General features: G+C 47.7%; 2 protein-coding genes across 2 annotated transcripts; one reads left to right on the top strand and one right to left on the bottom strand.

Moving 5' to 3' along the window:
* Positions 1-3,870: 3,870 nt before the first annotated feature.
* Pmar_PMAR004444 (RNA helicase, putative) lies at positions 3,871-6,622 on the bottom strand. The gene is made up of 16 exons (XM_002764944.1): positions 6,531-6,622; positions 6,377-6,487; positions 6,136-6,328; positions 5,931-6,090; positions 5,821-5,871; positions 5,534-5,767; positions 5,387-5,473; positions 5,242-5,336; positions 5,068-5,194; positions 4,805-4,888; positions 4,688-4,750; positions 4,529-4,641; positions 4,371-4,480; positions 4,259-4,325; positions 4,051-4,212; positions 3,871-3,994 (listed from the first exon to the last, which is right to left on the bottom strand). The coding sequence occupies exons 1-16, from the start codon at positions 6,592-6,594 to the stop codon at positions 3,973-3,975; spliced, it is 1,743 nt and encodes a 580-aa protein (XP_002764990.1). The 5' UTR covers positions 6,595-6,622; the 3' UTR covers positions 3,871-3,972.
* Positions 6,623-8,902: 2,280 nt separating this feature from the next.
* Pmar_PMAR004443 (hypothetical protein) lies at positions 8,903-9,305 on the top strand (the record flags this gene model as incomplete). Its single annotated transcript, XM_002764943.1, has 2 exons — positions 8,903-9,038; positions 9,076-9,305. The coding sequence occupies 2 exons, from the start codon at positions 8,903-8,905 to the stop codon at positions 9,303-9,305; spliced, it is 366 nt and encodes a 121-aa protein (XP_002764989.1).
* Between the last annotated feature and the right edge of the window lie 2,140 nt (positions 9,306-11,445).

Genomic DNA, 11,445 nt, shown 5'->3' with positions numbered 1-11,445 from the left:
CCTCTTGCCCACCGTTCCACCAGACGAGCCTCGTCTGGTGGATCTTCGTGTGTTTTCCGTGGGAGCCCTACGGAAGTCTAGTTCACAGTAGTAATGACAAAGTATTACCCGGTGGGCTGGGGCAACTTGATCCGTATCTTTGCACGCAGAAGACCGACTCCGTATCCTTATCTTAGAAGACTCCCATCTGTCTACTCCGGTGTTGTGGAACTGGTAGTTGTGAAGCGTAATCACGAATGGCATTCGCTCCAGTATTCTCGTCCGACTGGCCCGCCGTGAGTCGGAACAAATCACCCAAACGGTCTGGAAATAGTTAAGATACAACCGCGCCGCTCCGCTTCGCCTTGTGTAGATGAAACGGCTCTGTGAGAAACGGCCAGCTCCCCCGATGAGAATGGCGCTCATAGTTTTAGCTAAATGATGTTGTTCGCTCAGACTAACCATCATCAGAGTCAGGCGAGCAGAGATGTGCAGGCTTGTGGATTGGTGCCATTAAGCTGAGAATCAATCGCCCATGGTCTATAATTTTGATTATAATCTTCACTCCTTTCCAGCGGCCACTCCATAATACGTCTTTATTTCGTCTCCACCGCATAAGCCTTGTTACAGAGCAGTTGGGCAACGATATGAACAGGCAACATACTCTCTCCATGGTTCGCCATCCAGCTGAATGCGTTGTTTGACATGACAACCCCGCGGAGACCAACAGTATGGATGAGGTAACTTTATCGTAGGGCCGTCGGTGATGAGAATGGTGACTCCAGCAGCTGAGGCGCATCTACAAGGGTGGTAGAAGCGTCCTCTACAGCCTAGCTGGGCGCACCCCATGAAGACGCTCCTCGGTCGCCTTGTACAAGACGAACTTGAAGTTGCCTCAGTTTACTTCCATTTGTTCGGAATTCCAATTATATTTTTCATGTTATTTACGGGCCTATGAACACTTCAGGTGAGACTTACTTCTAGCTTTGGCGGCACTGGTCACCGACAGGTCGATCTCTTATGGGTTAACTCCAACTGTAGATTCTCCCAGGTGGTGTGAAGAAATAGGTATATGACCAACTACGTGTGTTGGTGAGGATGAGAGACAAATCTTGCGGGTTCTTGAACACTTTGACCTCTCTTCGTGCGTAAATCTGTATAATGTAGCATTGGAAATTCCTGAGCTCGACTAAAAAATTTTCAGTCGAGCTCAGGAATTTCCAATTTTAGTAAAAATCCAAAACACATTTTCCACGCAAGCCTTCGTTAGAAAGCTAAGCTTTGATTACCTTCCTGTGACGTTGCTATTGTCCCTTCTTCCGTTAAGACGATCGAGGCGCAATGACAGTGCTGTTTTGACAGAAGAATGTGTGAATGAATTGAAGAGGTTTTTTGTAGTATTTCGTATTCCAGGATGAAATATTTGCGTCGGACCGTCTGTGGTATCAGCGATTTCTGTCTAATCCACTTATGCACCTCCCGACTACAGAAACTCCCCCGGTTTTCGGAAAATTGCAAATTAGAAAGATGTTGCACCCTAAAATCGATGTAGCCCCGATGGCGAGAGTTGAGGAAGCGGCTGTGGCTCGAGCTAGGAGTAGCACCAAGGAAAGGTGAGTATCTTGCTCATCTTGATACATCTTGCTATTCCTCAACGCCAGTGTTCATTCACGAGTGAAAATGCAACTCTGGAGAGAATATGAGTTTCGCAATTGTCGATCTCGGCAGGTTCGCTTGTTGTGAGCGAAAAGCTCCCTACTGTGGGTGGAAGAAGATTCAGAAGGAAGTCAGGCGGGCGGAAATCGCGGCGGAGCGATGCAAAAGAGAAAAAGTGGGAAACTGTGTTTCAACTCTCATATGAGAATTGGATGTTCATGTCAGTGGCTTATGCCTCGAGAAATGTGGAATTGGCGAAGCTGTGGACGTTGTTACGGTGAGGAATGTTTTTGATTTTATTTTTTCCGTCAATATTTACACTTTTCAGAGGCGTCGGCTGTTCCCGTAGAGCCGTGGGATCCCAAACGGCCTTCGTTAGTTCATGCTCACAAGTTTAGGGACAAGGATAAGAGTCGTTGGTTTGGGAAGGAGTTTTGTTTTGCCTTAAATTGACATATCGATCATCTTGGCGCGCGCGATGTGTTCCTGTGGTCCATGTTGGTTGCTGTAGAACTGATTTGGAGAGGGTTGAGTTCGTTAATAACAAGAAGAGTACAAGTTGTTGCTTGAGGGACGGTTAGCTGGAAATCGATTGTTCGATCGATTCTGCATGGGGGGGCGTGTCTCCACTTCTGTACTAAACCACTTTTGTACTGAACGATGATAGGTGAGCGATTTATGCCGGATCAGGACTTTTTCGCACGCAAACGATTGAGTTTTGTAGTGGGTAAAATGTCCACTGTTGTACCAAATTCTGCACGTTTTTACTCACTTTATTTTTTCCGATAAAGAAACTTTTGACACCGGGTAAAACTTTACTTCCACTTCTGTACTAAATTCTTGGGATGCTTTCGCACGGGTAAAATTTTACGACTTGGGTTTTTTTCACACGTCTTAAAACGACCTGCCTTCCGCTACTGTGAGTGAGGCCCTCACCGCGAGGGGGAGTAAAGGACAGTCCTGCGTCTACCGAAGAGTATACATGTCGCAATTTAACAAGTCTCAACGTATAACCTCATTCCTTGTAGTCTACAAGTGTAGACTCCTAAATTATGTCGTAATTATTACGGGCCGTTGTGCACTCCAGCGCAGTGTACGGAGACTCATGAAACATTATACGGCTTTGCGGTGTTTATATTTGACTGTATTGCTGTGTTATTACTGTTATTGTATTGTGCGCCGTGACACCGGTGGCGTCACGTATTTCTGCATGCGTGCTGAGGCCTTGCTCGAGCACTTGCCTAGTGCTCTTAAAGGTTAGACTAAGGACAGGAGTGAGTTAAGCTTCTGATTCTTACTGGCCTGGGACTTAGGCTACAGCTTAAGTTAGTACACTGTGTTGAGACTTACCAGCCGCTAGTGATTATACTTCGTATGTTAAGTAACATAGTCAAAGGTATGGTTTCGGAAATCATCAATAGATTAGGCATTATGTTCACTAATAAGTGTGGTTATGATACATAGCGGCAAGAGTTCTGATAAGGGTGCAGACATAGCTAGTTGGGTGATCAATGAACGCTTATCATCGTCGTCCGATATTAAGGAATTATTTGAGGAATATTCAATTGACAACTACACTCTTAGAACTCTCATAAAAGCTTTAAACTCAGGTATTGAATTCCCCTTCAGGTGAGAATAACATGCTAGCTAGCGCGGGAAAGATTTCCCGAAACCTGCTAATTTCTTTCCTTAGGAAAGTTTCCTAGTAATACATGCAGCCGAATGGTATCTCATACCAGCTTCATCGAACACCGAAAGACGAAACCGCTGGCGGTTAAAAACAACCACAGTAAGTCTAGCAATAACGAGAACTCCGCATAAATTACTCCCGTAACTCTGCTGTTGGACCGAAGCATTAAGTACACGTTTTGAACCATACAGCTGGCTTGTACAAAAAACCCGAAGACGGGACCGACATATTCATACTGTCCGTGAAATTCACCTGACCATCCACAACGGCAAACATTTTTCCTTGTTGGCGCCAATGTCACTGAGCGAGAGACAGGCATCGGGTGAATAACATGTAGTAGGTATTATCAGCCATGAATTTGCATTCGTTCTCGATCACTCGCTCTCGTCTGCTGACCATGACAACTCCGATCCAAGTCCGGATAGTGAGACTCTGCCGTGACAGAGGTTGCAAATTTGCAACGGCTATACTCAACTGCAACCTGCGTGTCAACACCGTACCTTTCTGACACTTCCCTCGCCCGTAACAACTCAACAATATATATGAAAAACGTAGAAAGCCCAGCTTCCGAAAGAACACTGCAGATTCACAGCAGATCAGCAAATCAAATTCGCAACATCTCATCACACATTACTCCAATTCATCTCTCAGAAACCCGGTCGCCAATACCTGATAGGGGACGAGAAATGAGAACCAGTGAAGTAGCCACTTCATGACATCCCTACGGATTGTCTTTCAACATCAACAGGAACTCAGGAATGTTCTGCCCAGCTTCGTTCAAGATATCAACGAGATCTTTCGCATGCCTTCCTTCCTGTGCTGTGAACAGAGTAATGGAAGTACCATGTGCTCCCGCACGGGCGGTTCGTCCGATACGATGGACATACCTAAACCAAGTTATCTACAAGAGACATGACAGGGATGCTGAGGTACTCTTCAACATTCTGCGGCATGTCATAGTTGATGACGAACTGAATATTCTTAATATCAACTCCTCGACCTGACATGAGGATTCAAATCGTCGAGGTAATATTCGAACTACTACCCATCAAATTGGTGGCGACTAACAAACGCACATCTCCATCCCTATATTGTGCGAATACCCATTCCCTCTCAGACTGCTCTTTATCAGAGTGAATGCAAACAGCATTATACCTGTTAAGATCATCAGCAATGGTCAACCTCTCGTGAAGCAAGAGCTACCCCTGACTTCGCAACAGCTGCGTGAGCTGATCGACTTCTCTCTTTGTATTGCAGAAAATCAACGCTTTTGCCTCTCCGTTACTCTCCAGCACATTCCAGACTTTCGGAATTACCTGCATCACCTTCCATTCGACCACTTCCCATCAATTCAACTACTACATTATCCATGAATTCTTTCTGTTTCATCCCGGGATGCTCGAGGAAGACAAAATCTTGCGTCACCTACAGCGACACCCAATCTACTCCTCCCTATCACCGCCTCCCCCCCCCCCTCACTTGGTGACACGCAGCCAACGATTGACTGCCAATGTTGATATGCACGGGCATCTCTCGGCAGTGCTTGCGTGCCAAATCTTGTATCTAAAATCCATCCTACATGTGTAGGTGACACTTGCGGAATTTCTGAGGAAAATTGTGGGAATTTTCATTGGTTTCTGTAAACTTTTTCCCAAATTTGTATGTAAACTTCTATAACTAGTGAGGAAACTTCTAGACCCAGCTGAGAGAGCAAACATCTTTTCCGCGAGTAGCGTTGTTACCTCCCTGGGCCAGGTGGCACTCCACATGAGAGTTTGACGGTCGGGGCGGATTGCCGAGCAGATAGAATCGAGCTGCCTCCCGAAACCCAAGGCGAGCATCTCGTCAGCCTCGTCAATCACGAGATACCTACCGGATGGTCCCCGGTTCGATTCCCAGTCGCGGCATTTTCTCACGTAACACGCTTGAGGTTGGTAGCTCCATTCTGCAAAAAGTCAATTAAACGACCTGGGGTCGCAACCAGCAGTTCCGGAGCGGTCCACAGCTCCCTCTGAGGAGATCACCGTCACGCGCCATGAAATTCACTACCGTCACACGCACCTCTTGTTGCCGTTTGGGCTGTCCCCCATACACACAGGCAATCCTCAGCGGAACCGATCCGATCTGCAGCATCGACTCGGCTAAGAGCTTCGCTTCGGTATGAACCTGACCTTACCCTTACTTCACTCCCTCATCCCCCTCCCCTACCTGTTGTGACAGCTCCCTAGTAGGTACCAAGACCAAGGCCACCGGTCCATCACCCTGTTCGACCTCAGGTTGGGCGGCGATGTGAACAATGGCCGGCATGAGGTAGGCCAGAGTCTTCCCACTACCGGTCTCGGCAACTCCGACGAGATCCCTCCCACTGCTCGCCACGGGCCAACCCTGCATTTGGATGGCCGATGGATGCCCTCCTGGGAAGCGCTGGTTTAGGGTGGAAATCTGAACAGCATAATGCTGAGCAGCAGCAGCTGTACACGGCCGATGGAGCCTACCAGATAATCCGGAAAATTAGATTCCTCGAAAGTGGTCACGGGCTTGGGGCACTGAGAGGAATCCAAGGTCGCTTCCGGAAAGATACGAAATAGGCCCAAATGAGTACTACCTTCATCCCGTGAGCTTCAATTAATTGAATTCTATTAGCTCTTCTAATATCATCAACCTCTCCCTCACTTCGACCTTCCACTGTCGGATGAGGCACATAGAAATCCTTATTGAACTGTGCTAGCTTCTCATAGTCCCAATCGATACCAGCATCCCAGCTCCTGAACAACGCCATACCACACCTCGAGATACTCCTATCAACCCACAAGTCATCGTATCGATCTCTGCCATATCCCTTTCCACCACCGTTATTATTATAACCTCCTTTGCCATAGCCACCACCCGACTGTCTACCACCTTTCCAGTTAGCGCCTCCACTATAGCGATCATTTCTATATCCTCCCCCATTGTAACCATTGTTCCGATAATTACCCTGTACGGTCCAATTACGTTCGCCACCTATAACGACAAAGGTTTAACCAAGCACGATCTCTGAGCACGACCAACCCTTGCCTTGTCCTCGGTTACTATTATCACCATAACGACTACCATTCCAGTTGGACTGATTGTTGCCCTTATATGATGTATTCCATCCGCTATAGCCACCTCGACGATCATCTGAGAGTAAGGATTCTCACGGAAAGAAGGGGAGGAGGCTTACCATCGCCTCGTTGTTCTGTTCGTCCACTGGACTCCCACATGCTCACTTCTGGGGAAGGTGGCATTCAAACAGATGTTGCGACAAATCTGGGCAAAAAACGCAACAACGCGCGCCAGAGGACAGCCGATTGTGCAATATTGCACGCAGGCACATCGAAGGAAGGAGGCCGAGATGGAAGTTCGCAAAGAAAAGGTATTGAACACCAATGTGCCTAGACCATTGCCATTCAATAGCTATAAATGATTGGCAATGGATTGTGGGCAGCCGTGGCACAGCAGATATAGCAGTAATAAGTCAGGGACCACCGTAAAAACATTACACGTGTTACTATAAAATTGCACGCATGCACATAGTCTATGTGGCATAGAGTTGTTAGTATTAACACCCGCACTGGTTGACTCAACAACACTTGGGATAGCCATAATAGGTAATAAGGCATCTTATCTTATCCATTTCAGCCTGGGGCTGCGAGCCGTTGCAGCTGTACGGGACGACTTAGGGGCGAAGTTGAAGAAACAAGTAGTGATCTCGAAGTAGATGTACTTCTTGGTGGTTCAGTCGCGTCGTTAGACGGAGGTGTAGAGGGAGTTAAACCTGTTGAATCGTGACAGAAAGCACAGCGATCACGAGTAGATAATTTCGTTCCAGATCTAAGTAACATCCCGTGTAGCTTGTAACACGATCAGGTGAGGTAATAGAGATTACGATGCGATACTAGCGAGGACTGTCCTATGAGCTTTCATTGCTGTCATTGGTTCCGCCTGGGCTACATCTTCCCAGAAATAATTTCGGGGAGGATGTTTCTGCGCAGCATGAAGGATTCGTTTACACGTTATCACTCAATTCTAGCAGCACGAAGAATCTTTTATGTACATGGAACTCTAACCCCGAAATTGATGTCCTTGTTCGTGAAATTACATTCCTTAATCATGAAATTGATGTCTTTATTCGCGAAATTGATTTCGCTATTCGACTCTCATCGCTAAATGGAGGGCCCTATCCGCGAAGGTGACTTCCTTATCCGCTGAATCGGTAGCCTAATCCGCCAAAAAGATTTCTGAAAGGTATAGAATCACTACTAAGTTCATATCTGTCCTGAACCCTACAACATTCGGGGGCTGAGCCGAGAAATGTCTGATGCTCCCACTGTGAAGATTGAGGCATTGAATGATAAGCTGACACAGCTTACAGAAGTGGTGGCTCAGAAGACTCAGATTCGTGATAATCGGCCATCATCAATGATTCATCATCGTCATCGGCAACTATTGTTGGCCTCAGATTACCTAATGTCGTTCTGCCGGCTACAGATCGACGGATGATTTAGATGACTTCTCGCATCAATTGGGTTGCTCTGCTGAAACAGCAAGTGATGCAAGATAAGAGGGCTTTCGATCTGGTGAGGTTAGCTGAGTCTCAGTATCATTCTGAGCTCGCGACTCGCGAGTCGCGAGTGCCAAGTCGGAAGAGGACTGTCGTAACAAGTTGTTACTAACAACTGCAAAAAAGTTGAGTTTCCTATCTTCTGAAAGAGCGAAACCTAAGGAGGAAAAGACTCTCGATGATCGAGACTCGATCTTAGATCGAGCATAGCATTGAACCTGGTGAGTAGACTACTCACCAGGTTCAATGCTATGTCTCAGAATGTTGATGAGACAGTAGAAGAATTCTCTGTGCGATTTCTGGACCTCCATCATGATCTGCAGAAGTTGATCCCTAACATCTATGTGACAGCCTCCCAGGAGGAGAATGGATCGACTAGGTCAATGACCTTCAGTTGCAGTTGCAGTTCATTGTGAAGCTGCGGGAAGAGATCCGTAGAGAGATTGGTGCCCGACAGATCAAGTATGACTCTATCCAATTGTTACTTGAGACGGCTAGACGTTTCGAGACCTTTTAACATCGTTAACACAAAGCTGAACTTCATTGGGCGGTCACGTCGTAGCAGGGGGGGGGGACTAAACTCTTTGGCTGAGCAGTGTGAGAGGCTCTGGCAGAGCCGCTCTGCAGACCTGAATTACAGGCGATCATTGCCCTATAAGGTGAAAATTCTCTGCAGGACCGCCAACAGGCGGGCCAAGAAATTTTCCCTGTGGAAACGCCTATTTTGCCAGTTCTTGCCACTTCGTTGCCACTTCGCCATTTCCTCGCTCATTTTTTCCTTTGCCGGAGCACCCTGACCCCAAGACGCCACAGAGATTAGGAAATGGAGAACATCTCTCACTCTTGGTCCCGGTTTCAAATCCTTCTCACTTGATTTCGACCCTAGCCTGATATCTTCGGCTCAGACGGATTATCTCCTGGCCAGGCTCTTGGAGTTCGGAACCATACCCCTGAGAGGGGTTAAGGCATTCCTCTCTAACTGGGCTTCGGCTATGGTATCCAATGACGTAGGGGTTGAAGGCAGCGGGAATGTCGCTGCGGGAGTCCAACCGTTGGACTTCAACGACTGCTCAAGCACCCTTGGACTTCGCAAGGGCGATCTTAAGCATGGTGCTTCACACAGGTCTGGTACATGGGATTCCCATTCGACCTCTGCTTTGGTTAGCGAGTGCTCTCGCGGTCATATCTGCTAAGGGGAAGTACTGGTTGGTGCGTAGCATCAAGCTGGGCAGCGATCGTGACTACTTCGACGCCCTATTCGAAGCCCTCATTGCTGACACTGCTATGGAGGGCACAGGCTCGGCCACAAATCGTTCACCTTCCATCGAAGAGGCAGTAAGTCCCACTGGCGATGGAGGACGAATGGCGGATCGTGTTGATCATATGTGCGAGTGAATTCACATACCGGCGACCGTCAACAGTAACTCGTTCGATTACTCCTTTATGCTGCATCATGACGCCAGTCACTGGCGGCCAGTGGCGCCGCGCTGCACATGACGGGATTCCAGATCATCGTATTCCATCTCTAGATTTGAAGTATTACTCAGTTGAGACGAAAGGTGCTCCCAGAGCATCGATGGAGCATCAAGGAGAGAGTCGTGGACCTCTCTGGATGAGCAGACCTGGAGATCTTTGGTGATTTGCTGAACCTGAGGCTGATCTTCCGGCAACAACTTGGCTCACTTAGTGGATTCTTGTCTATGCCAGCGATTTGGCCGCCACATCGAGCAGAAAGCTTGAGGGCCTCAGAAAAATGTGCTACTCAGAGTTCGGATTACTCACACTTCAATGAGAATCTCCGAGAAGAAATGTCCCAAGAGTCTTGGGACTTGTAAATTCCGTCTTGGGCCAAGACGGAATTTACAAGTCCGAGTGTCGCTCCGAGTACTCGGACTCGGCACTCGGAGTGTAGGAGCATTTCAATGCACGGAAATTTCTCGAGCCCGGGAACTTCCCGGGGGGAAGTCTACTCTTCCGACTGCTCGGACTCGGAGAGGTGAACACTTTAATTGGCTCCAGAAGTCTTCTGGCAGAAGACATACGCGAGTATCAAATCAAATCAAATCAAATCGGCTCGGTGGCTGAGACACTGCTTGCGTTAATAACATCGTGGCTCTCGTCTTGTCTCTCCGCTACTCTCACCATGCAGGGGAACGGTCCAACCATATGGTTGCTCAACACTCAACACAAATGTTCGCGCGCGTTTGAGTCTGAGGCAAGATCTCAAACATCGTCATAGTATGGCGGTCTTACAGCCCCTACTTGGTTTACAGCCTGCCGGATAGTACGCGACCGTTAAGATATGATGAATTGTCATTGATACTATCGATGTCTATCGATTCGATAGACATCGTTGTTCAAGTCGACTCCTATTTGCAGATTTGCTACAAATTGACTTCAAGTTGAACACAACAACGTAATCGCGTTTCGAAAGAAGCATTGTTCTACAATGTAGAACAATGTAGAATCTACATCATCTAGACTACATATAATAGGCAGCATACTTGCCTTCGAACCGACCTCAGAATCATTTTGTTGGACATACTACTTGACTCAAATGAGTTCACCACCGAGTGCGGTGCTCATGCGTGAAGTTAATGTCCTCGAACGAGCACTCTCAAGAAATGGCTCAATGTTCTGTGAGGCGCAGACGGCATCAACCAGGCGTGTTTCGCGCCGGTAGGACGCCTTCATGATGCGGAGACACCAAATACTGGATCAAGGATAGGAGAGCTACCACACCCGCACGGGAGGACGGTGAGGTGGCCGCTCTCGAACGAACAGGGTCAAGACAGCAGAAATGAAGCACTCATCGTGTAAAGTGCAAGAATAGGTTACATCATATCTCACCCGATTTCTAATCAACAAGCACAATCCACGTCGGTCGGGGTTAGACCCAATAGACCGGCTCCACATTTCCCAGTCTTCCAGTTACAGCGGAATCCACCAGTAAATGCGAAGCCGATGCATTTGTTGGGTCCACAAGAGGAGGCAGACACGTGGGCTAGGGATAGAAGAGCTACTGCAGCGGCACGGAAGAACATCAAGGATGGTGAAATAACTGATATCATGATAACAAGTCCGATCCTTCACCGAATGACTCAAGATCGAGGCTCGCGAATGATTGCTTGAAAACGTCACCAACACGGCCGACAAGGAGTGAGGTAAGAATGGACTAACAAGTAGTAGACTCATACCTCTGCCAATAACAACTAGTTCGGCTCCTCCACTTGTACGTGCGTGCGAAGCTATGGAGCGACACGCATGCGATAGTACTCACGTCACGTGAGTCACGTGCACACATTGGAGCATGCTAATCAACGTTCTTATCTGTAGAGCTGAACATCGAGGAATGATAGTTATGGAGCGAGCGAGAATATAGCGACGCTGAGCACGAGTCATCTAGCGAGCTCTGCCACTGTTACTAACAAGCGATACTGTCGATTCGGCGGAGCTACTTTCAACATCACTAGACGATGTCCGTCAATAACCCCGAGACGGCTCTATTGACCTTCACCAAATTACGTGTGATGCA

This window comes from Perkinsus marinus, assembly GCF_000006405.1.
Source record: "Perkinsus marinus ATCC 50983 genomic scaffold scf_1104296975926, whole genome shotgun sequence".
In the NCBI taxonomy this organism is placed as follows: Eukaryota; Perkinsozoa; order Perkinsida; family Perkinsidae; genus Perkinsus; species Perkinsus marinus.
Note: the sequence above shows the minus strand (reverse complement) of the source record. Positions and strands in the feature narration are given on the sequence as shown.